Genomic DNA, 27050 nt, shown 5'->3' with positions numbered 1-27050 from the left:
GGCTGGGGCAACAGGAGTGACTGAGTCATTTTCCTTCATTGTCCCGAAGGCCATCATAGAATTGTTCTGTTGGCAGGATTCCAATAAAAGGAATGGAAGCATGCAAGGCCTCTTGAGGCCTGGGCTCAGGACTGGCACCCTGTCACTTCGGCCACATTCTATGGCCAAAGCAAGTGACCAAGCCAGCCTGTATTCAGGGGTAAGGAAAAAAAGCCTACTTTTTGATGGGAGCTTCAAAGTCACAATGTAAAAGGAGTGGATACAGAGAGGGATAGAGAATTAGGACCATTTCTGTAATGAATGTTTATAATTAGAGCAACCATTGATTACACAGTTTGGGTCTTTGTTTTTTAACAAAGTCCTTTTTGTTGAATCATAGATTATTAATTAGGGAATATCTAGGAATTATCAGGTCCTACCTGATCTTGTGCATTAATGAATTTTACAACATCCACAGTAAGTAGCCATCCAGCTTCTGATATGAAAATTCTAGTAATAGAGAAACTATTACTCCTCTGTCTTCACACATGTAATTCAGCTGGGTATATATAGCTATACATGAAGCAGTTCCCTCTGAGGGAAATCCAGAAACTATTAAAATGTCTTCCAAAATGTTATACATTTTGCATTTTCACCAGCAATGAATGTGTTATGTGTTTTAACCATCCTAATAGGTGTGTAGTGGTATCTTGGGTTTGTTTTAATTTACATCTTTTCATTTGCTTATTTTCCATCTGTGTATCTTCTTTGGTGAAGTGTCTGTTCAAGTCTTTACCTCATTTTTTAAATTGGGTTGTTTGCTTTCTTATTGTTGAGTTTTAAGAGTTCTTTGTATAGTTTGGATAATAAGCTTTTATTAGGTATGTATTTTGCAAACATTTTATCCTCGTCTGTGGCTTGTAATCTCATTCTTTTGACCTTTATTATCCTCTTAATGTCCATGGGATCAGTAGTGATGGTCCCTCATATCAGAAATATAATTTGTGTCTTCTCACTTTTTTATTGGTTAGCCTAGCTAAGGTTTATCAATTTTGTTGATTTTTTTTCAAAGAACCAACTTTTGGTTGATTCTCTCTGTTAATTTCCTGCTTTCAATTTTATTGATTTCTGCCCTCATTTTTATTATTTCTTCTCTTCTGCTTACTTTGGATTTAGTTTGCTTCCCTGTCTCTTGTTTCCTACAGTGGAAGCTTAGATTATTGATTTTAGGCTGGCTTCCCTACATTCAATGCTATAATTTTCCCTTTAAGCACTGCTTTTACTGCATCCCACAAATTCTGATAGGTTGTATTTTCCTTTAGTTCAAAATATTTTTTTGATTTCTCTTGTGAATTATTCTTTGACTCATGTGTTACTTACAGATTTGTTATTTAATCTCCAAATGTTTTGGAATATTTTAAAAGAGTCTCAAATGTTTTAGGATATTTCTGTTATTGATTTAGTGAACTGATTTAATTGGTTTAATTCCATTATGGTCTGAGAGCATATTTCCCCCCCTTCTTCCGCCTCTGCCCCATCCCATCTGGTTCAAGCTGCTGTTCTCAATCTAGTTGTATAGGACACAGCTCCCTGGCCCATGTGCAGCCGGCTGCTCATGATGGCTGCCAGCCACACAGTAGCCCATGGCAGCACACAGCAGCCCGCGGCAACAGTCAGTAGCCCACGCCAACCTTGGGTTGCTAAGGGCAGCCGAGCTCCAGGAAGAGCTGTTGTTCACAATTTTAGCTGTAGAGGGCGCAGCTCACTGGCCCGTATGGGAATCCAACCAGTGACTTCGTGGTTAGGAGCACGGCGCTCCAACCACCTGAGCCACCAGGCCAGCCCGAGAGCATATTTTGTATGATGTCTATTCTTTCAAATTTGTTAAGGTGTGTGTTATGGCTCATTTTTCCTGTCTATTGATGTACATATGTATGTATGTATATTAGGCATGTACCTAGGTGTAGAATTTGTGGGTCACACTGATATACAGTTTTCTAAAGTGGCTGTAACAATTACACCTCCACCAACAGTGCATAAGAGTTCCATGTACTCCACAGCTTTGTCTTGGCTTCGAAAGTTTTAAAATCTGTAGCCATTTTGGTGGGTGCATAGCAGTATATCATTGTCTTGTTAATTTTCATTTCCCTGATGACTAAAGAGGTTAAGCATCTTTTCACATATTTATTGACTACTCAGATTCCTCCTTGGTAAAGTGCTGCATAAGTCTTTGGCTTTTTATTGGATTCTTTATTGCATTGTAGGACTTTTTGATATATTCTGGATATGAATTCTTTGTTAGATAAACCTATTGCAAATATCTTCTCCTACTCAGTGGATTGTTTTTCATTCTCTTAATAGTGCTTTTGATGAACAGAATTTCTTACTTTTAATGCTATCCAATTTATCCGTGTTTTCCTTTGTGTTTGGGATTTTCTAAAATTCGATACCATTATTATCAACTCACTTTTACAGAGAGGTTAACTGAGGTACTTGGCATTGGAGCTCTGTAGGACTAGGGCTGTAATGAGGCAGGCCTGGGGCAGCTACCACTCTCATGTTCCTGCAAGTGTGCCTGGTCCTTGCATGACTCCTAGACTCAGTGCCCCTCGAATTCTGAGCCCTAGATGCCTCATTGCCCTGACTCTAGTCCCAGCTCTCCTAAGGTCTTGAATTATTTGACCTCCTTCTAGACTACAGAAAAATAATTTTAATTGGGTTACTGAATTTGGAACTCAGTAGCTAGAAGTCAGTTTAACTTTGCCAGTAAAAACAAAACAAAACAAAGCAAAACAAAACAAAAACACAACCCTAAATGATCATCCTGCTCAGTTTACCAAACACTGGTACATGACTAAAGACACCCAAAACTTTGCTTTCCTTAGAAGGTTCTCAGTTTTCCTGAGCAGATACCTTTGAATGTGCTCCAGGTGAGTCTGAGAAGCAGAAAGTATCCTGTGACTTGCCTTAGAAGAAGGCCTCAGGCGCCTTCCAAGAACTTACAAAAAGGGTTGTACTGCGCTGCAGGCCGAGGTTCCCTGGAACCGAGATCCCACTTGCTTTTAAATGGGAGTATCAGTGAAAACCTGGATCCAGGATCGCTGGCTGGGCCTGGACACACTGAGAGTTACCCCGCCTTTCCCAAACCTCCTTTCCGAGTCTTCGCCTGAGCTCCAGGGGCGCAAACTGAAAGTGAAAACCCGGCTGCGGCGGGCAGAGCTAGCCTCCCTCCCCGTGAAGAGGTGAGTGTTCATCACTGGGCCTTACTTGATTGATAGCTTGGGGGTAGGATCTTGGTGCCGAGAAACAAACAAAAAAAACTTTTCTGGTGCCCAAGGAAGCTGGGACGCAGCCCTCGGGACTCACAGCAGAAGGAAACATCTTCTTTGTGCCCAGAGCGAGTGTGTGAAGGGAAAGACGGAGTTGTGTGCTGAAAAAGAAATCAAGTCTGCTTTGGGAAACCTTAGGCAGTGCTTTCCAGAGCGACTGCCTGAGATTTAAACCTATCTGGCTGCTGGCAAAGCCCCGGTGGGAGGCAGGCAGGCGCCGTTGCAGGAGCGCAGGGAGGCACGCAGTTCCTGGCGCCTCGAAATGAAGATGAAATGATTTTCTCGTACCTCCCCGTCTGCCACGATCTTCCCAGCCCCACCAATGGGAGAACCTAACTCTGCCATTGCGTACTGTGAATTGTTTCCTTCTTCCCCACGTCTTCATTGAGAATCACTTGTTGCTAGAATTGTGTGCTGAAGTCGTGATTCTGACCAGCTGTAGAGAGCATGGCACCTGCAATGGAGAAAATGCCCAGGGAGAAACCCAGAACAGCAGGCTTTGGTTATCTATATGCAAAGCCATTTCCTAGGTATTTTTGTATGCGATTAGCGCCCTCATGATAGAACTCATTTTGTGTAAGATATAGAAATAACATTGGTGTAATTTTAAGACTTTTTCTGGGAATCTTTAAATGATTCTTTAATATATAGCAAATGCATGCAAAATGACGTTTAACACCACAGCTCCAACAGGCTGCTCTCTACGCATTGCCACAGATCCTTGAAATAGCAGGGTAGTGTTATGCAAGTGGTGACTTGGATTGTTAATTTCATTGTGGAATGCATTAAATACACTCTGGCTTGCCACAGTTTTGAATGTGGCTAGTTGGTCTTTAGGACCTCATACTCCTCTCAAGATGAGACACCTTTGAAGCTCATGACCAATCTTGGACTTGCTAGTGATGTCACACTACAACAAGGGCATTGTTTCCATGGTGGTTAGTTTACAAATGGAGGGCTTTCAGGTGAGGCCTGGCCATCTGCATTCAATAAGCAGGTATTTGCACACTAAAGCAGCAGAGCCACCAATCTAGACAGCACCCTAGCCTCAGTTTTAGAACTGTCTCTTCCCGCCTGCAAGCCAGAGGCAATGGAGCATCAGAGGATCGTTAAGGTCCGCTCCATTTTTGAAATTGTAGTAACTCTTCATTTGCTTGCTGGCTTCCTGCTAGATGGCAGTGTGTAACAGTGAATTAAATACACAATCTCAACTGTTACTGTTTTCATGGCTCATCTTTTATTCAATTAAAAAAAAAGTGTAAGTTCAAGTGTTATCTTACACACAGAACATTTTTGAAAAAACCCTCAAACTAGGGTTAACTTTAGGAAATGAAAAACATAGTTTGGACAAACAATAATGATATTCATTTATGTGTAAGTATTATTCAGTATGCAGACATTTCTAACCCATATTTAAATGCTGGCTCAGTTCTTAGTGTGATATGTAATCTTCAGTTTTGTTCCCGTACCTCATTTAAAAACCCAATTCCTTGTGAACACGTGTATTTGGGGCTTTTTAAAAATACTTTTATGTGGCAGTCTTTTTTTGGGGAGGGTATATATTTTTCTGATCTGGGTATATATTTTTATTTAGTTTCTAGGTTAAATAGATCCACTAAGTGAGAGTATATTAATACTTCATACTTTGAGTGCTTCTCTGTGTGTCCAGAATTTAAGAATGGCATCACCTTCAGTTCTGCAATACAAATGTGAAGGTGTTTGGGCTACAACTTCTGCTTCCCCATTAATCACCTGTGTTGCTTCACATGGATTCCAGTACCCCCTTCTCTCTCATTATTCTCTATTTGTCTCGCCTGAAATGTGTGCTTGGCTGAAGAGGATGATCTTGCGATAGAAATCTGCAACCCAAAGCACTCTTTACATAAAAATAAAGGCTCAGCAAAATATGAAGTCCATTAAAAAAGTGTGAGGAACATGTTAACACAAATGTTAATAAAGAAAATTAGGTGAAAGTGGAAACTGCAGAACCATCACACGTTTGTCAGATGCCCAAGGGACAGTCACAACACCAAGGATGTCTTCTGCAAATTAACAAAATAGGTCAAATTTTTGATGTTCAACAATTATTTTGTGTTCACCCAATAAAGCAATTTTAGAAAGTTTACTAAAATCCCCCAGTTTCCTGCTTTCTGTCCATTGTTGTAATAAAAACAAATACACAGTGATATATGTGGCTCTAGATGTCCGGACTTAGCATTGGGGAGGAGTAAGTCTTCCCCAAAGCAGGTGGTCTTGAAAGCCTTGGAGAATGGCTAGGATAGTTCAAGAGGTACGGATGGTGTAGGTAGGGACCAGAGCACAGAACAGGAAGCTACATTCCAAGAATAGCAAGAACAAAGGGTATATGTGTTGCAGAGAGAGAGAAGGAAAGCTAGTGAAACAAGGTGGGGTCCAGGTAGTGTTTTCTAACCTAAAGAGTTTTATCTGTATCTTGAAATCTTTGGGAAACAATTAAAGGATTTTAATCAGAGGAGGGATTTCCAATCTGCATTCCAGAAACAACTCTACAGCTAAGTGGAGAGTGCAAGGGGTCAGACTGGTGGGAACACCAGTTACCAGGCTTTTGGAGAAACCAAGTAGGAATAAATGAGGAGTGTTGATGAGGACAAGTGGAATTGAAAAGCTGTAGGTAAAAAGTGCCTGGAGAGTTGTCCAAACTCCCTGAAACCTTTGCATCAAGACTGTCTCATCGCCTGTCTTTCCCAGACAGCCACTATTTGAGGGGAGCTCTGAGGATTTATACATTATAAACTGAAAACATATGTTGGGAGAGTCAAACCTATTTGAGGAATCATACATTAGTGTGAATAATTTGGTAATGAGATACATTCCTTCTAAAGACTCCCTGGTAGAACCTTACGCTCAGTTAACTAACTCACCAGTTACTGGAGGAGAGACATGGAAGGAGTCTTCCAGACCTCCCTTTCCCCTGCCAGTGGGGAGAGGGAGAGAAACAGAGAGACACACAAACTGTCAGGGTTGGAAAACCCCATGCATCACTTAGGGTTGGTTTCTCATTTTTTCACTGAGAGGTGCAGGGCAGAAATCACCTTAGTCCCATTTCTGAGACCCTTAACCTATACTTTGGATTGGCCGTGCATGGCTGCAATTTGAGGCTGGCATCCTCAGGCTGCTAATTCACTTTAAAATATTCAGTCTTTCTTCTGTCCATTTTAATTGAAAATAAAGTGGAGAAATCTGAAATTATTTTGGGGTGAAAGTGTCCCTGGTTTTGACGGACTAGCACTTGCAGGAGTATGAGGTAGTCATGCTCAGTGCCATACCCCTCTCTGGGCAGCAGATGGCCAGCCCCAGGCAGTGCTTACCAGCTGCACAATGCATTTTAGGAGCTCAGCTCCAAGGTCAAAAGGGTTGCTTAGTGAGAATCCATTTCACATGTTATCTGCCATGCTTATCTGAACAAACACACATTGCTTCGTCCCGGAAAGCAGTGTTTTGGGGCACCCTCCCCTGTTGGAGGACTCTGAGATTCACCCTTTAGGCAGTGATGAAACAGAAGGGAGTCCATTGCACTGGTGCTTGTTGGCCTTCACGGAGCTCTCTGCAAGCCCATCTGTCCCACCAGTCAGGGTACCGCTGACTTAATGACAAGCTCCTGGGTGAATTATTACCATATATTAGATTGTATAGGTTGATGTGCCCCGAGGTCTGGTGTGCCCTGATGGATGCGTGCTATCAATCATAATACCATCTACCCTAGCTGGCTCCGTTATTTAGTGGTGCGTATTTAACCACAGTTGGTCCCTGAGACCCCACTATACTTCTGGCTTTGGGAATATAATCTCAATTGATATTCTTTGGACAAAAGGGAATTTGTAACCTTAAATTCTGTCATAGTATGTACAACCATGTAAAGACTTTAATAGTTCCTAGGACAGGCCTGAGCTATGTGGTAGCTGTAAAAATATTCCAAAGAATGTCCTCACACACATTCTCCATCTTTTGTTTCCCTATATACCTGACTCTTTTGTACACTTAACAAGCTGTCACAGTTTTCCCCATGTCTTTCCTTTCTGCTGAGCTTGGAGTCAGATAGGGTTTCCAGGAGGGAATTCCCGCCCATTCTCAGGAATTTTTTCCCCCGCTTTCCTGTTCCTGAATCCTGAGATATAAACTGTTTTCTGTTCTCCACGATGAATAATTTCCACAAAGTGATGGCCGATACTACTAATTACCTGGGTTCAAGGAGCTGATTTTCCTGATTTCCTGACCAATTTTTCTTGGAATTCAGAAATGGAAAAGCGAAAAAATTCCCGAGAATGGGCGGGAATTCCCTCCCGGAAGCCCTAGTGATAAATAGGAAAAATGTCTAAGAGATACATTGTGAGTAGTACGTTTATTTCCCATTGTGGGTATTGCTGGATTCAAGGAGCCGATTTTCCTGATTTCCCGGCCAACTTTTCGCAGAATTTGGTAGTGGGAAAGCAAAAAAATTCCTGAGTACGGGAGGGAATTCCTGCCTGGAAACCCTAGCAGGTGACATGATTCCTAGACCCAGTTCAACCTTTAAAAACTATGGTCTTGGACAGATCCCTTAAACTCACCGAGACTCGATTTCCTTATTTGTGGGAACTGAGAATTATACCTACCTTACCCACTTTACAAAATGACTATCAATAAGATCGAGGGGAGTGATATATCTAAAAATCTTTTGAAAAATGATCTCGTTAAAGAAACCAAAAAAGATATAGTTTTATACTCATTTAAGGTGGTAATATTATTTCATTACCTAATCTGGGTTACATTAATTATATGAGTAGCTATAATAAATTGCTTTTGCATATAAAGTGCCAATTTGATAATCTTTCTATTATGAAAGGGAAATAATGGTAGTTAACATTTAGTGTTTACTATGAAGAAACTGAGGCTAAGAGAGATTTAGTAACTTGTCCAAATTTATGTTATATGTAAATGGCAGAGCCAGGAACCCTAAGTGCTAGCCCCAAGTTTTGTGTAGTTAATAGCTACTAGGGTCTATTGAGTAGAAGGAAAGATGCTTTTCAGGTTCTTACAGATTTCTGTGACTTTTTTCTCTGGTATACCAGCCAACAGAACTATTCTACACACTTTTTTTTCCTTTTGCTTTCTTTGATTCAGACAGATAACCTGAGTGTTAGCATTATCTGGTGGGAATTTTATAGTGTTATTGTTAAATATAAAATAATGTAAACTTGTTAAATATAAACTTGAGTCTGACTAGTTTCTCATTTTAATATTTATCAAAATTATGGTCTTGGGCAAGTTACTTTACTTCCTTCAAATTCAGTTTTCTCACCCTTAAAAGTGAGGAGAGTAATTACTCTGCAGTTTATTCATTTTTTTATATTTTACAGTAAGACTATAAAATTCCCATCAGATAATGCTAACACTCAGGTTATCTGCCCAAATCAAAGAAAGGGGAAAACAAAACAAAACGTAATGTGTAGAATAGCTACTTCATGGAGTAGTTGTGAGGACTGAAAGAGCTCATGCATGCTGAGTATTTAGGAAAAGTCTTGCTCATAACAGGTCACTCAACAAATATTAGTGATCTCCTTTTCTTTGGCAAAGTATTTCTCCTTTTCACGTTCCAATTGATCAGGCAGCAACATACTTTATATGAATTCAACTTTATTTTTCCACTTAAAGGTATAATAAAAATTATAATAATATTTAAAAATAACATAGAAAATAGTTATAGGATATTTATGTGCCAGACTCTGAAATAAATGTTTTGTCAATCTTATCTCATACAATTCTGAAAGTACTCTAATTAGGTACCATTATTGTCTACATTTTGGAAATTTAGTTATGGGATAGGTTAAAACAGCTGGGGAGCTGAGATACGAATCCTGGCAGACTGAGTCTATAGCTCATTCCCTTAGTCACTGTGGATTGCGGGAATTCCATGGATGAAAGAAGAAAAATGCACTTTGGCGATTTCTGAGACCAAGACTCATTTTGTGGGTGAGGGGGAAAAAGTATTCTGGACTTAAAAGTAAATTAAGGTACATCCGTACCCTAAAGGGAGCACACCTTTAAAACCAAAGTTTTTAACCAGAATTCTACATCATTTTTATGTTTCTATCCGTATATTTAATTCTGTATCTGAGAGAGAAACAATCAGACCTTAGAATCGCATCTGTGGAGTCCTTGAAAGCAGTGCTCAACAGTCTGGAGGAAGTTTGACCTTTGCTCTGTGCTGGATTCCACAGTGTCCTTTACCCAAGACACTTGGCTTCATAGAACCCTGGGAACAAAAGGCATTTTATTGGCCTTAGTTCATTTAAAAAATGTTTTGAAAAGATTCTGCATTTCAGATAGATGAAAATCTTCTTTCAAAACTTCCAGAGTCATATTGCCCGCACAACCCACTGCTTTATTACACTCGCCATAAAAGACTAAGGAAATAAATTAATAATCAGAATTCCTTATGTTGTGGCTGAAGTTGTTTTTCTTGGGTGGAGTTGGGGACAGTTAATCATTACCTATTTTTGATCAAAACCTGAAATTTTTATTTATTTTCCTGAGTTTTACAGAAGTGGGTGGACAATCCTGGTAATTTCTACTCCATTTCTCTACTCCTTTGAAACCTAGATCGAAGGAAGTGTAAATGACTTCTGGAACGCAGCCTTTTGGTGGCAGAGAAAATTAAGTAGAAACAGAATTTCAGACTCGAGACCCGATTGTAGACCTGTCACTCTCCTTCAATGGGCTGTATGACCTTGAGCAAGTCACTCCAATTCTCTGGGTTTGGTTTTCTTATCTATGAGTGAGATATTTGGACTACATGATTTCTAAGGTTCCTTTTAGTTGTCAAATTTTGGGTTTCTACATGATAACCCTGAAAGACTACATTTATTAAATCTGCACTATGGCTAAAAGATTATTCGTTTGTTACAGAGTTTTTTGATATCTTCTGGTCTGAAGAATCACCAGCAGCTCTGATGATAGCTTAAGAAGACTGCATGCTGTTCCCTCTCAATGCCAAGCCAGGCCCACTCGAAACGTCGGCTCTCAGTCCTTCATGGAGACCAGGGCCCAGCAGGAATGGCAGTGGAGGAAATTGGCACCCAGATGGTCCCTCCATGTGAGATCGTCTCAGGCCCTGGGCTGACTGGAGAACACCTGGTAGCCAGGCTAACCCTCTGTCAGTCACCCGGGGCGGAGCAGCATGGCGCGGGTTCAGAGGAGGAAGCTTTGGGCATCCTGCCTGTGCATTACAGCTACCATCTTTCTGCTTGTCACACTCCAGGTACCAAGAATTTGGGTTGTGTAGTGTTGATTCCTGGGCCTTTGCCACCACTCCTGCCCCACCCTCTTCTCTCCAAGTGCTTTGTGTTTTGCTTTATCTTTCAGGATCAGGGTTTTCTGTCTAAGGTACTAGAAATACATTTTTTTTTAAACAGATGAAACTAGTTTTAGTGAGTGGGTGTGTCAGGTAGAAACAAAATCAGTGAGCTGGGGGTTCAGTTTGTGACTCTGGTAGGGTCCTGATTTTAGAGGAAAGTACAGCTCAGTTTGTCTTATGGGGTCAAAATTTGATGGCTTCCCCAAAGTCCCCTATTGTAATCACTTTTGAAAGGTGGCATTCTTAAGAAAGCCTATTCTGGGAACAAGACAGGCTGTTTTGCATAACACAACATCTGCATTTATAAATTTGTCATTCTTGACATACAAGTACGCTGCTTGACCAAGGACTGTGTCATGTTGAATGAACTGAAAGATTTCTTTAGTCCTCCCACTTACTTCACTTAGTTGGTTATTCTGAACTTCATTTGCTGATTTCAATTTAAAGTAAAAATTACACAAGGAGAGTAAAAGTACGATATGAATTCATATATATTTAGCAACCATCCAAGTACCAGCTGTCCATTTCAACATCCAAAGGACTTAAAGATTATTTGTGGCTGTTAGTAGTTCAGGTGTGGGGCTGATGGAAACGGAGGTGTTTTCTGGGCTGTTTCACTTTAGGGGAGCTCCCTTCTTGATTAGGATTGAATGAGATAATGCTTATAAGAGCACTTTGGCCAATAGTTGGGCACAGTATTCTGCCACCCGCTACCAAATAAGGATTCCACTCAGAGGAAACTCTTGCCTCCTTTTTTTGTCTGTCTTGGAGCTACTAGGACCTGCTTGCGCAGAAGGCGCTGGAGTTTTCTGCTTCTTTCTATGGGAAGTTATGAGAAAACTTTGATCTTATTAAATATTTATTTTAGCACTTTCTCCAGTGATAAGGAATGCCCGTGTCTAAGCTAAGAGCCTTACTTTTGATGTCAGACTAAGTTGCCATGTTTTTGGTAGGCATATCATATCATTTCTAAGCTTCCAGAGTGTGAGAGGAGGTATAATTACTGGAGTTAAACCTTCGTCTGAGTCTTAGTTTTAGTTTGCCACTAATAATATGGTTTGGGGTATTTCCCAGTTCTCACTGATACATTGAATGCTTCAATGTGCAGAGTTGTGGCAATTTCAATTATTTTTTAAAACACTCTAGGTGAAAATATATAATGCCTATGTATTTAGGACCATTTCTGATTTTACTGGTTTGTAGGCAAGGCAGATGAAATAATTTGCCACATAAGCAGCATAAAGAAGGGTACATTTTTAAAAAAAATCATGTCTTGGATCCGGTATTAGTTTGCTAGGGCTGCCATAGTAAAGTACCACTCTGTGGCTTAAACAACAGAAATTTATTTTCTTTTTGTTGTGGAGGCTAGAAGTCCAAGATCAAGGGTGAGCAAGCAGGGTTGTTTCTTCTGAGGCCTCTCTCCTCGGCTTGTGGATGGCTATCTCTGCCCTCTGTTTTCACATGGTCTTCCTTCCGTACTTGTCTGTGTCCTAATCTCCTCTTTTTAATAAGGACACCAGTCATATTGAATGACCTTATTTTAACTTATGACCTTGTTTTAACTTAATTACCTCTTTAAAGAACTGATCTCCTAACTCAGTCACATTCTGAGGCATGGGGGGTTAGGGCTTCAACAGATGGATTTTGGGGGGACACAGTTCAGCCTATAAAAGATCTTCTAACATAATTAATAAATAATCTAAACATGAAAATGTTAGTTTGACATGCAGTTAAGCTAAAACATTGTAGTTCTCTGGAGGAAATCATTCATCTGAGATACTGTTTTCCACTCACATTTAACTATATTTTGTATACACTACCTGTAAATTCTTTGGAGATATATGTATGTGTGTGTGTGTATTTAATTTTATTTACTTTTTAATTGCACAAACAGTTCATTGATACATTTGGAGTATTTTAAAGCAAATCAAGGATTTGCTTGGGTATTATTTCACCTGGATTTACTTTAGTATGATTCCCTGATGATGGGAACTTTTAAAAATTTAGTATAACCATATAATTATTGTCACACCTAACAAAATTAATAATTACTCAGCGTCATCTATAGCCTAGACCATGTTAAATTTTCCTTGATTATCTCAAAAATGTCTTTTATAATGGGTTAGTTTAAATCTGGAATAAACAAATCTCACACATTGCATTTAGTTGGTGTGTCTCAAGTTTTGTGTTTTTTTTTTTTCTTTTCTATAAAAGTTTCTTTTGCCTTACCTTTTATTCCATGTCATGGATTTGTTGAAGAAATTAGATCATTTGTGCTTTTGAATTTCTCAGATTTTGGATTTGGCTGATTTTATCCTTATGGATTTCTATAATATGTTCCTTTATCCCCCCATATTTCCTACCACCTGGTAGTGATATCTAAGGCTAACTATTTTTTTTTAAAAGCTGTTTGGCAGAAAACTCTGTTCTAAAGCAGTCCCTATTATTCGGAAATGAGCTTATACCTCACATAATAGACATTGATTAGAAATGTGGAGCAAAATTTGTCTTTGAAGTTATATCCCATGGTTTTTTAAAAGCCTGTCTTTAAAGTTGTTGGATGTACATTTGCAGAGAAGGTTGGTTGAAAGGATGGTGTTTGGCTACAAGTCAACTCCATTCCATCAAGCTTCTGGGGAAAAGCCACATTATTATGTTATCATAAAAATGTTGCGAAAGCTATTGGCATGGGTTCGTTAAACTTGAGTTGTCCGTGATTGTTTTAGTGTTCTAATGCTGACTTCGGTGTCACAGGTGATCCATGGCTTTTTAAAGCTAATATCATTCTTTATTCCTTTTGCAATACTACTTGGTTTTCACTCAGTGGTTAATATTTTTTTGGCCATTGGATCCCTCAGAGAATCCAGTGAAAGTTACCGACCCTCCCCAGGGAGTTACAGGCTTTATATTGCAATAGTGACCAGTGGCTCTATTCTAACACCAGGAATAGCAAGCATGTAAAGAAGGCACCACCCTTGGCTGCTAAGAGAGGGCATCACAGGTCATGTCCTCTGTTGACTGGTGGAGGAGTTAATACATAAATATGTGTCTTCCTTTACCTACTTTAATTGTTGTATAGTCTGACTACTGATGTTTCGGTTATGTGTGAGACAGACTAGCCCCTTTCTTTCTCTACTGCGTTCTCTAACATATTTTTATAATGCCAATTCAATATCAAACCTTAAATTTGATGAAAAGGTAGCACTTTTGGAGAACTGCCCCTTTTATTCCACTCTGCCCACCCTGCCCTTCAGGTTACTGTTACTGATGGCTTAGTTGTCCAGTGACCAGACTATCCTGAAATAAATAAAAACTTGTTTTTATCTAGGAAGGAGCCCAGTACTCATAGTTTGCTTCACCATCTTGATTTTATAGTGAACATTATTAAAACTAGAAGACCCATGTTACAACTCCTTTAATTATAATAAAAAGAAACCATTTGGTAATTCATAACCCATTTTCCCTACAATGTAATCTCTAGGAATAGCCAGGTAATATCCCTGACTCTCACAGGTTTCATTAAGAGACAAAACTATTTCTGGATAATATACATGCATACGAAATGGAGGAGAAATGTATCTCTTATGTAGTAGAGATTAGACACCCTTGTTAGTAGGTATTTTGGAGGCTTTGTCCATGCCCTAATCCCTGGAACCTGTATTACCTTACATGGCTAAAGGGACTTTATAGATGGGAGTAAGGTGACACACTTTGGGATGAGGAGATTATCCTAAATTTCCCCTGTGGTTCCAATGAGAACCCTGCCTGCCTATAGTTGGAGAAAGGTGAGACGACAGAAGAAGGGTCAGAGAAATGCAACATTGCTGGCTTTCAAGATGGAGGAAGGGGGCCACAAGCCAAAATTTGTGGTTGGCTCTAGAAGATAGAAAAGCAAGGAAACAATCCCCCTCACTGCCCCCAGAACCCCCAGAAAGGAACATAGTCTTGTTGAAACCTTGATTTTAGCCCAATGAGACTGGTTTCAGGCTTCTGACCTCCAGAACTATATGATAATAAATGTGTATTGTTTTAAATTGCTAAGCATGTGGTAATTTGTTACAGCAGCGTAGAAACCTAATAAGAGACTAAGTCATCAAGATGAATGGGAGGTGTGCAAGAGGAAATTAAACAGTCTGATTCTAGTAATTGTCTTCTCTTAGGTAGTGGTAGAGCTGGGAAAATTGGAAAGGAAGAAGTTTAAAAATTCCAATTTACAAGATGGACATGCAAAAATGGAGGAAGAGCCTACACATCTCTATCCATTCCCTAAGAAAGAAGCACTGACCCTGAATAGGAAACCAAGATTGGACACTGATAAGTACCCCATTATGCTCTGGTGGTCCCCACTGACTGGGGAAAGTGGAAGGCTGGGCCAGTGTGGAGCAGATGCCTGTTTCTTCACCATCAATCGGACCTACCTACATCATCACATGACGAAAGCCTTCCTCTTCTATGGTGAGTAGGGCTTTTGCTTTTCTCCCTTTGCTTGCTGACATCCTTCTCTAAAGCTGAGTTATTGCTTACCTCCCGAGGAAGAGATGGTAGAGCTCCTCTTGAAAACACTTTGGTGTGTCTGGTTTCCTTTGTATTTGCTCTCTGGAAGCCCTGAGCATTTGGCAAATATGATAAATACATGTAAATAAGCCTTGTCCAACGTAGAGGTGGTTGGCTGGGCCACTTGGTATTAATGGAGGAGAAGACACTTCAAATCACCTTTTCACAGCTGGGTCCTGTGCTCACTGAATTTGGTATTCGGGGAATTGGGTATTGATTATATTGCTGATAACAATTCAGAATGTCATGTGATGATTGCCAGGGGATTTTAATTACCATAGCAGGTGTTTAATTGAACATAAGCTAAGCACAATGATGTTTTTTTCATTAGTTAAAAACAAAAAGATTGTTCAGCATCAGCTTTTAGCAGCAAATTGATGTTCATTACTTCTTTTTTTATTTTTTTTATTTTTATAGATTTTTTTTTATTGGGGGTAGGGGAACAGGACTTTATTGGGGAACAGTGTGTACTTCCAGGACTTTTTTCCAAGTCAAGTTGTTGTCCTTTCAATTTTAGTTGTGGAAGGTGCCGTTCAGCTTCAAGTTGTCCTTTCGGTCTTAGTTGTGGAGGGCGCAGCTCAGCTCCAGATCCAGTTGCCGTTGCTAGTTGCAGGGGGCACAGCCCACCATCCCTTGTGGGAGTCGAACCGGCAACTTTGTGGTTGAGAGGACACGCTCCAACCAACTGAGCCATCCGGGAGCTCAGCGACAGCTCAGCTCAAGGTGCCGTGTTCAATCTTAGTTGCAGGGGGTGCTGCCCACCATCCCTTGCGGGACTTAAGGAATTGAACTGGCAACCTTGTGGTTGAGAGCCCTCTGGCCCATGTGGGAATCGAACCGGCAGCCTTTGGAGTTAGGAGCATGGAGCTCTAACCTTATGAGCCACTGGGCCTGCCCTGTTCATTACTTCTTGAGACCTATTATATATCATGTTGGATTGAAGGGCAAACAAACCCTGCTAGGTGGAGTTAGCAAGATGCCAACAGCCATTAGAAATACAGAGTCCCTGGGTGATGAGTGGTAGGGATAAGGAGAAATGCATATTAGCAAACTCGACCAAATATAGGCAAGGTTAATCAGTTAACCTATATATACATACACACACCTATATACACACACATATATTCACACATATACACAAAGATATTACCAAACCAATATCCAAAGTGGTTATATCATTGTCACTGTCTTTTAAACATTTAAAACTTTTTAACATGTTACACATGCACATATAGCTCCTGTATTTCCAAATAGTATACTTAGATTGTTACTTCTTGATTTGTCAGTTTTAGACTTTATATACGTAAGGTAAGTGTGTATATATGTATATATATATATGTATATATATACATACACCTACATACGTACTCATCTTACTATGGAAAATGAGTGTTAAACTGTCCTTCCTCACTTCTGCACCCCCAACATGCTCGATTTCTCATCCCATATCTTTCCAGAAAGTCATATTATTTAAGATACATTAATGTTCAGAGTTTACTTCAGTATGTTGTCACTGTGAACCAAGATTACTTGTAGTATACTAGGATTACTTTTCCCACACAGTTTGTTGTTTTCCCTGAAGTAGAATCAGGTATTATTTTTCCTTGTCATCAACATTTTTATTTAGTTTGTATGTGCTAGAATATAAATACATAACAATATGCCCTTTCTTATCATGGGTAGTCTTTTGTATAACTAAAATCTGTAGTCAATATTTCACAGAACAAAAGAAAACTACATCTGTAAATTATCAGAAAAACAACAAGAATATAGGAAAATAATACATTTTTATACAAATTGTAGAGGATAGTTACAATGCAAATCCATTATTTTCCTCTCTATCTCAATTTTACAAAATAAAGTTAACATGCTAAGAAGGCATAAACACTGTGGCCCTTTCAAAAGACAGTGATCAAAGACCAAATTTTATCTTGATGTTGTATATTGTTCTTAGTTCTTAACTGGAGTTGAGCTTTCTTTCATAGTCTTCTTTAGGTGGTAGTAGTTTGGCAAGATTTCCATCAGGAAATCCAGTTGTAGTGTCTGGGGCGGTGGTCGCTCAGTCTGAACCTGACGGAGACAATCTACACCATAGATCATTGTAGTTTCAAATGTATTTAGGTTGTGACAAGCCCAATGATGCAACCACTGGTCAATACTACATTTCTGCCTGTGTGTGCTTTTGATTCAATCCCAAGCCTATTTTCATGGCTTGGGAATAATACCCGACTTCAAGCACGTTATTTGTGCCAATGATCATAGGTTTAGGTTCTGGATCTTCAGCATCAGGGGTGATATTATGAGGGTGGGCATTTATGATAAGCGCCTGTTCTTCTATTAGGTCACCTTCACCAATCACTGTTGGCCCGGCTTCCACAATAATTTGTGCTTTAGGGTGGATCACTGTCCTAGGTCCTATGGTTACATCACCTCTGATTTCACTTCCTACACATACAACTGCTCCAGGAGCAATCTTTGTACTCTTTTGACTCTGTCATGGTTTGTCCCAGGTCTCCAATGGGAGCTGAGATTGATACCTAGAATCAGATATTCTTGAAGAAATGTCTCCCAGAGATTCCTGACTTGTTCCAGTTGAGAGCAGTCATCCTTTTTGTCTGGTGCACAGCTGCTGTCCTGGCTCTCCATCATTCTGGGGTTTCCCTGAACCTCCCTCTTGTGTTGTATTTTCTATTTCTTCAATGCCTTGTCTTCCTCTTTCCTGGTTTATGTCTTTATTTCTATATGTTCTGAGAAGGGTTCAGGGAAGGTAAGTTTTTAGAGACTTTGTATTTGTGAAAATGTATTCATTTTACCTTTACCTTCATTGATCGTTTAGCTCAGCATAGAATTCCAGGTTGGAAATTCTTTTCTTACTGAATTTTAAAGATATTTTCCCACTGTCTTTTAGCTTCCAGTATTACTTATGGAGGATCCAAAACTATTTTGATTTCCTATACTTTGTGTGTAGTGCGCTTTTTATGTTCCTCTCTCCTTCTCTGGAAAAATACAGAAACTTCTCTTTTTCACCAGTTTGCAAATTCAGTAATGATTACTTTGGTGTAGGTCTATTTCCTTTTATTAAGGTGGGCACTTAAATATTTGGTTGTCAGGAAGTCTATAAAGCAGTATTTAGGTTAGTGACTTTTCCAGGACTCACAGTTTTACAGGTTCACACACTTAATTTTATTAGTACAGTAAGACTCAGTTTTTCTCTCAGTGGTGGACTTGCCTCCAACCAAATTCCCAGAGGACTGATGCGTCAACTAGAATGTTTCTGGTTTGATTTTCTTACTTCAGATTTTGTTACTCTCCAGCTCCTTAATTACCAATGACTCTTACTGAGAACTGAATATATGTCATTTTTATTATCCTGGCAGTCAAGGCTCTGTGTAATCTGACTCAACCTACCTCCTAAATTTAACTCCTGTAATTCTGTCAACTAAACCCTATGTTTAAAAATCAAACTAGAATAGTCACCATTTTAGGCATAAGCCAGAAGTGCTCCTAATTTAACACCATGGTTTATTTTGTTTCTATGTCCTAGAGTGTCCTTCTCATATTGATCCTGTCAAAATAATCTACTGAATACCTACCATTTGTTTGACAATGTGGATGAATGATATAGTGTCTTATGTCAGATTGTGATCTGGACACAAAGATATTACCCAGCTATGATGCAGGCTAAATGGTATATATACTGTAAGAGAAATGTCAATAAATCTTGTGGGATTTCAAGGAAAGGAGAGAGCACATGTGGTTGGAGGGATCAGGAAAGGCTTCGTTAGACAGTCCTTCATAAAAGAGGAGAAATTTGAAGTGGGTCTTGAGGGATAATGGAATTGGATTCTGTTGGGATTGAAGAACAGGTCAGTATGAAGAACAGCATGAATGGGGACATGAAGGTAGAAAATTATGGGTAATATCTGAGGTACAGCAAAGCCATGACATAGTTTTGTGTAAGAGAGAGATATTCAAGAACCTTGAATATTGGCTTAAGATTTTGCATCAAATTTGGCGATGGTATCAAGGAGCCGCTAAAAGTGGAAAGGTCTTTTAAAAAACAACTTAAACGTAACACATATGATCCATCCTGATTCCCCCCGTTAGATGCAGCCTCTCTCCTGTAAATGTTCACAGGGCATTTTATATCTCTTTTATGTCATTTAATTGAATATCTACTATATGCCAGGCTCAGTGCCAGTTACAGGTAAATAAGGTAACTACGGCATTTGGTGGTGTCCTATTTGATCTTCTCTCCCCTAGTAGAGTGTAAAGTTCTTGAAGATAGGACAACATCCATCATCTTAGCACCTCCTGGCTCCCTATGTCTGCTTAGTGCCTTGTACACAGTAATAGTAGAACTAATATAATATTAACACATTAAAACTAAAAGCTGGGTTTTATAGTTTTTAGTTGTTCTTAAATATCTATTGCATTTTAGGCCAATGTTCATTATATGCACTTTTTTTATATAGCCTTGCAACCTTAAGAAGCTTATGCTTGTTCTCCGAAGTAGGAACTTCTGGTGTGGGGGCAGAAGCACAGGCTGTTGGTGAATTACCTGTACCACGTAACCTTTCAGGAAATGTCATAGAGTAGGAGGTACACCGTCTAGTCTGACACACCACTTCCCTCCTTTTATGCAGCAATTGTTCATCTATCAGCAATGTTATGACTTGCTTAGACTTTTCCTGGATATGATAACCTGAAAAATACATTGAATTTGCTTAGGAAAAAATACTAATTAAGGCTACAATTAATTTTTATTCAAAAGAAAATTAGGAAAAAATGAGTATGTGTAGCTACTCAGGAAATACTCATTGCCACTTAGAGACATAAAAGACCTGAGAGAGAGTCTAAACTCCTCTTTGTAAAGGTGAGAAGACCGAAGCTCAGGAAGGTCAGGGATGTGCCAGGATTGCATAGGAGTTCGCAGCATAGTTGGACTGCGAACCAGGGTGGCCTGATACCTGATCCAGCACTCTCTCACTTGTACCCTATTTGATTGTACACTTATGAGTATAATTATACCTGGATATTTGGATTTTGAAATTGCTTAAGGTGTATGGTTTTTAGCTGATTGAATTAGAAATTCAGTTCATTAATAAGGTCTGTTGAGCAAAATAGAGTGAAGACAACACACTTCTTTCTGAGGGTTCCAAATTCTAATTAAGTAGGTCACTTGAAACTGCCAATGGGACTCTGGTACAGCAGGATTGAAAAAAAAAAGGCAGGGAAAATGTTTCAGGCGTCAAAAGCTGACCTAATTAAGGGAAATGAAAACTCGAAGGATTATGTGACCTCAAAGCTTTTATAAACCAGAATATTTTACAGTTTGTTTCCTTTGTGACCTTTTTTTTCTTCTTCCTAGAGATGATTCATTTACTTAATATAAACACATCTGGAGTTAATAGTTAAAGACTTTCACTAGTGAAATACAACAAATGCTGTGTTGGTTTTAGCCAATTGTGAAATGCAAGGCTTTAGCTACATAAACAGTTCTCTCAAAAATTAAGCCGTCACAAGTGAATAAATTATCTTTTAAACCAAAAGTCCATGGAGTTACAGAAGTTAGTCTTAGAAAGTATAGCTGTAATGATTTCAAAACACAACTCTGTGTTTTTAAACAGTTCTCTTGAAATGGTCTTTCATGAAGGAGACCTTGATGAGAATTGTAGTTAGGGTAGGAACTGCTATGTGTTAGGTGAACTTCTAAGCAAAAGTTTTAGTAAATATGGGCTCAAAGAGAAAAAGAAAAAAGTAAACTACTGAAATATTTTACTTCCTCAGGAATATGAATGTTAGCACAGCTTGATGAAGTCTGGAGGTTATGAAGAGAAAGAACGTCGGGCTATAGGCTCAAAGAGAAAAAGAAAAAAGTAAACTACTGAAATATTTTACTTCCTCAGGAATATGAATGTTAGCACAGCTTGATGAAGTCTGGAGGTTATGAAGAGAAAGAACGTCGGGCTGGTCTTCCTCAAGAGAGAACTAACTGCAGTCCCCCTGTTAGGATTGTTAAGGACTGGGTCCCACATGATTGGTGGGAGTCCCGGTACCTCCACCCTAGGAGCAGGCTCCTTGCTCCCCCTACCCAAGCATTATCTTGAATGTGATGACCTCATTTGCTTTTTCAAACCAACTTCATAGGTAGGAGTTTTATCTATTTTGATGAAGAGGAAACTAAGGCACAGAGTTAAAGGCACCCACTTATGTGAGTGGTGGGAACCAGAACTTTCTCGTAATGGCAAAGTGTGAGATAATATAGTCCAAATTACATTTCCTACCTTAGAGAAGAGTTAAAGGAATAATCAGAAATGGGTAGTATCATTCTAGAAGATTTCTTGAAGGACATAAGTTAACAAGGAAGGTTTTGAGAAAAAAAGTGTGGATGCAAGAGGAGAGTGTGGAGAGATGTGTGCACAGAAGTATTGAGCAAAGCAACGGAAATCAGAGTTACAGGAAACTCTGTGGCCTGACATGTTAATGAACAAGGAGTTCTGGTTTTAGAAAAATCTCCTGAGTAATAAAGATACACACCTTCTGTGGATTACCAGTTCTCAGAGACTTGTAATAAAATACATTTAGAACAAATGTTAGCAAACAGTAGATACTTCTTTCATTTCAGAGGACACGTTAGGATTTCTCAGTGTCTTAGTGTAATCATTTAGGAGTGGGAGCCCAACTATTCAGACAAGGCCTCTCAAGGGTCAGTCCTCTGGTGGAATCCTCATCTCTCAATGTCCACTCAAATTTTTCAGTCCACTGGGCACTATTAGTTAGATTAATAAATGAATGGTGCTGATCTAAAACATAGGCGATCCATGCTTATACCAAAAAGCCGATATATCAGCGTATCTTCACAGTAACAAGCATTATTCAGGGTACCTCCTCCCAAAGACCAAGTTAGCCAGAAAAATGGAATGAGAAACATAAAGTTGCTCAGTGAGCTTAGAACTAAAGTAAACATTATGTTTGTCTTGAGGGATAGAGGAGATAGCCTGATTAGTTTCCTTCGACCCTCACAGAGTGTAGTTATAAGCGTTGTCCTTATCGGTACCAACTCTGTGCCAGGCACTAAAGAGACACTCTCCATGTATTCTCTTATTTAAATTCATCATATCGCTGTGTATTACCTCTAAGTATTATTATCATTTACCCATAGGCATTATTCTCATTTTAGAGGTAAGGAAACAGGCCCAGAGAATGTAAATTATTTTACCCCAAATCACATAGGTGGTAAATGCCTGAGCATGTACCCAAACCTGAATATCTGATTCTACAGCTCGTGGTCTGTTTGTTAACATTCTACTATACTGTCTACACCAGAGGCTATAGGCATACGTGCTAGATCCAGCATCTTTCTTCTTTGGAAATTCTAGGTAAACAGTGAATCCTGTTACCATTCATCTCTCCACATCTTCCATGTTTCATCCAAGCATTTCCTCTTTTGTTTACTCATTCCCTTTTAGACATCTCATTTGTTCATTTATTCAATCCTTCCATCCATCATTCATTCATTCATGGACTATATGATGAGCAAACATGTGTGGAATGAGATAAACACACAGAGACTTGAAAACAAAATAAAACAATATAAATTTTAAGAAAGAAAATATAACCGTGACACACTGGTTTGGTATAGCACTAAATACTATTTATACTTGTAATAATGAAAGTACTGAGTATACACTTAATCAAATATGCATGAGGAGGGAAGACAAATGTGTGTGGGAAAGGGTGATAGAGGAGAGTTAAATCCATCTTCCATAGCAGCAAGACAATAGGTATTATCTAAAACTGAAAAATCAAGAAATAGCAAGTTAAGCGTGTTATTTAGATATATTTGAAGTGTACATACAGAAGAAACACTTGAAATAATTGGAGTAATAACTTCTGGCATGTGGAAATAGAGAGTGGGGGTAGAGCAGGACACTGCTCTCTTCTGTTATCAGTCTGATAAAACTATTTCACTTTTCAAGCTATACGCAGTATTAATTTGATATAAATAAAAATTCAATTAAGAAAGACATTTTGTTGTAGGAAATAGTTTATTACAAATACAGTAAGAACAGTTATGAATAAGTTAACCAATTTCTAGACTTTTTTGCTTTATCAAAATCCCTTTTGGGAAAAGTGTTAATTATGGAAAGACACATTAATATTTCTTTTAGCTAAGGTACTCTTTTCCTTCCATGAGAAAATTTCATATTATTATTACTTGATTTTAAATCTTTACTGCTAAAAAAATAAATCAACTGAAGTTTGGTAGATTTAGTTTGGTAGAAAGACAAAGGCTTTAGTAAGCCTCATAATGTGTAGTTTTATTCTTTTGGTTTTCTCCCTTTCTTTTTTTTTAATTTTTAAAAAATTATTTTCAATTACTGTTGACATATAATATTAGTTTCTGCTGTACAAAACAGCATAGTGATATATCTTAGAAAGTGATCACCCCAATAAGTCTATTACCCAGCTGATACTGTACATAGTTATTACAATATTATTGACTATATTCCCTATGCTGTACTTTATATCCCTGTGACTATTTTTTTTTCAATTATAGTTGACATTCAATATTATTTTATATTAGTTTCAGGTATACAGCATAGTGGTTAGACATTTATATAATTTATGAAGTGATCCCCCTGATAAGTCCAGCACCCATCTGGCACTATACATAGTTTTTACAACGTTGACTATATTGACTTATTGACTATATTCCCCATACTGTACTTTAAATTCCCGTGACTATTTTGTAATTACCAATTTGTACTTCTTAATCCCTTAACTTTTTTCACCCAGCCCCCCAAGTCCCCTCCGATCTAGTAACCATCAGTTTGTTCTCTCTGTCTATGAGTCTGCTTCTGTTTTGTTTGTTCATTCATTTTGTTCTTTAGATTCCACCTATAAGTAAGATCATATGGTATTTGTCTTTCTCAGTCTGACTTAGTTCACTTAGCTTCATACCCTCTAGGTCAATCCATGTTGTTGCAAATGGTAAGATATCCATTCTTTTTTATGGCAGAGTAATATTCCATTGTATATGTACCACTTCTTTATCCAGTCGTCTCTTGATGGGCATTACAGTTGCTTCCATATCTTAGCTATTGTAAATAGCACTGCAGTGAACATAGGGGTGCATATATCTTTCTGAATTAGTGTTTTGGATTTCTTTGGATAAATACCTAGAAGTGCAATTGCTGTCAGAAGGTCTATTTTTAATTTTTTGAGGAACCTCCAAACAGTTTTCCACAGCGGCTGCTCCAATTTGCAGTCCCACTAGTAGTGCATGAGGGTTACCTTTTCTCCACATCCTTGCCAACACTTTTTAAAAAATTTATTAATTGATGATAATCATTCTGAGAGGTGTGAGGTGATATCTCATTGTGATTTTAATTTGCATTTCTCTGATGATTAGTGATGAGCAGCATCTTTTCATATGTCTACTGGCCATCTGTATGTCCTCTTTGGAGAAATATCTATTCAGGTCCTCCGCCCTTTTTAAAAAAATTGGATTATTTGTTTTTTTGGTGTTGATTTGTATGAGTTTTTTAAAATAAGTTTCAGATATTAACCCCTATCATTGTATCATTGGTGAATATCTCCTCCCATTCAGTAGCTTGTCTTTTTGTTTTCTTGATGGTTTTCTTGGCTGTGCAAAATCTTTTTAGGGGGTGGTTGATTAGCTCAGTTGGTTAGAGCCTGGTGCTCTTAACAACAAAGTTGCCGGTTCCATCCCCACATGGGCCGCTGTGAGCTGCGCCTTTGCACACAACCATATTGAAACAACTACTTGACTTGGAGCTGATGGGTCCTGGAAAAACACACTTAAAATAAATAAAAGTTAAAAACAAACAAACAAACCTTTTTAGTTTGATGTAATCCTATTTGTTTATTTTTTCTTTTGTTTCCTTTGCCCAAGGAAATATATCAAATAATAATATATATGAGGTCTGACAATTAAGTTCGTGAACTTGTTGCAACAATGTTGCTAACCTTTTTTGATATCAGAGGGATTATTCATTATGAATTTGTATCAACTGGACAAACAGTTAACCAAGTTTACTATTTGGAAGTACTGAAAAGGCTGTGTGAAAAAGTTAGATGAATACAACCTGAGCTTTTCGCCAACAATTCATGGCTCTTGCATCATGACAACGCACCAGCTCACATGGCACTGATGGTGAGGGAGTTTTTAGCCAGTAAACAAATAATTGCATTGGAACATCCTCCCTACTCACCTGGTCTGTTTCCTAGTGACTTCTTTCTTTACCTGAAGATAAGGGAAATATTGAAAGGAAGACATTTTGATGACATTCAGGACATCAAGGGTAATACAACAACAGCTCTGATGGCCATTCCACAAAAAGACTTCCAAAACTGCTTTGAAGGGTGGACTAAGTAGTGGCGTCAGTGCATAGCTTCCCAAAGGGAGTGCTTCTCAGGTGACTGTAGTGATATTCAGCAATGAGGCATGTAGCACTTTTTCTAGGATGAGTTCGCGAACTTAATTGTCTGACCTCATATATATTACTAAAGGTGATGTCGGAGAGTTTACTGCCTATGTTTTTTCCTAGGAGTTTTATGGTTTCAGGTCTTAAATTTAAGTCTTTAATCCATTTTGAGTTTATTCTTGTGTATGGAGTAAGAAGGTGGTCCAGTTTTATTTTTTTTGCATGTATCTGTCCAGTTTTCCCAACACCATTTATTGAATAGACTATCTTTATCTCATTGTATATTCTTGATTCTTTTTTCATAGTTTAAATGACCACATAGATGTCGTTTTATTTCTGAGCTCTCTATTCTGTGCTATTGATCTCTGTGTCTGTTTTTATGCCAATACCATGCTGTTTTGATTACTATAGCCTTGTAGTACAGTTTGATATCAGGTAGCATGATACCTCCAACTTTGTTCTTGAGATTGCCATGGCTATTTGGAGTCTTTTATGGTTACATTTAAATTTTAGGATTATTTGTTCCAGTTCTGTGAAAAATGTCATTGGTATTTTGATAGGGATTACACTGAATCTATAGATTGCTTTCAATAGTATGGACATTTTAACTATACGTATTCTTCCTATCTATGAGCATGGTATATGCTTCCATTTGTTTATCTCTTCTTGAGTTTCTCTCTTCAATGTCTTATAATATTTTGAGTACAGGTCTTTTACCTCCTTGGTTAAATTTATTCCTAGGTATTTTTTTGGTGCAATTATAGGTAGGATGGTTTTTTAAAGTTTGCTTTGTGATGGTTCCTTATTGGTGTATAAAAATGCAACCAATTCCTGAATATTAATTTTGTATCCTGTTACTTGACTAAATTCATTTATCAGTTCTAATAGGTTTTTGGTGGAATCTGTGGGGTTTTCTATATATAGTATCATGTCATCTGCACATAATGACAGTTTTACTTCTTCCTTTCCCATTTGGATGCCTTTTATTTATTTTTCTTGTGTAATGCTGTGGCTAGGACTTCCAATACTATCTTGAATAAAAGTGGTGAAAGTGGACATCCTTGTCTTGTTCCTGGTCTTAAGGGGAATGCTTTTAGCTTTTCACCGTTGAGTATGTTAGCTATGGGTTTGTCATATACAGCCTTTATTATGTTGAGGTATGTTCCTTCTATTTCCATTTTGCTGAGAGTTTTTATCATAAATTGATGCTGGATTTTGTCAAACACTGGTTCTGCATCTATTGATATGACCATATGATTTTTATCTTTCATTTTGTTTATGTTGTGTATCATGTTAATTGACTTGTGAATATTGAACCAACCTTGCATCCTAGGAATAAAGCCCACTTGATTATGGTGTATG

General features: G+C 38.4%; 1 protein-coding gene and 1 pseudogene across 4 annotated transcripts in view; one reads left to right on the top strand and one right to left on the bottom strand.

Moving 5' to 3' along the window:
- Positions 1–2965: 2965 nt before the first annotated feature.
- Positions 2966–27050, top strand: part of FUT10 (fucosyltransferase 10) — a 68280-nt gene continuing 44195 nt past the window's right edge. The window contains exons 1-3 of one of the 3 annotated variants that reach the window (XM_081045750.1): positions 2966–3221; positions 10233–10584; positions 14841–15135. In XM_081045750.1, coding sequence (XP_080901876.1) covers positions 10504–10584; positions 14841–15135 — 376 coding nt within the window. In that variant the 5' untranslated portion in view covers positions 2966–3221; positions 10233–10503. The remainder of the gene's footprint in view (positions 3222–10232; positions 10585–14840; positions 15136–27050) is intronic. The other 2 variants (XM_081045751.1, XM_081045749.1) reach the window with 2 other exon arrangements.
- Positions 17185–17494, bottom strand: LOC308496623 (dynactin subunit 6-like; annotated as a pseudogene). The gene has a single exon. The product of its transcript is annotated as a dynactin subunit 6-like (transcript).

The sequence above is a fragment of the Rhinolophus hipposideros genome (assembly GCF_964194185.1).
Source record: "Rhinolophus hipposideros genome assembly, chromosome: 4".
In the NCBI taxonomy this organism is placed as follows: Eukaryota; Metazoa; Chordata; class Mammalia; order Chiroptera; family Rhinolophidae; genus Rhinolophus; species Rhinolophus hipposideros.
This window is presented reverse-complemented; position numbering and strand designations above follow the sequence as displayed.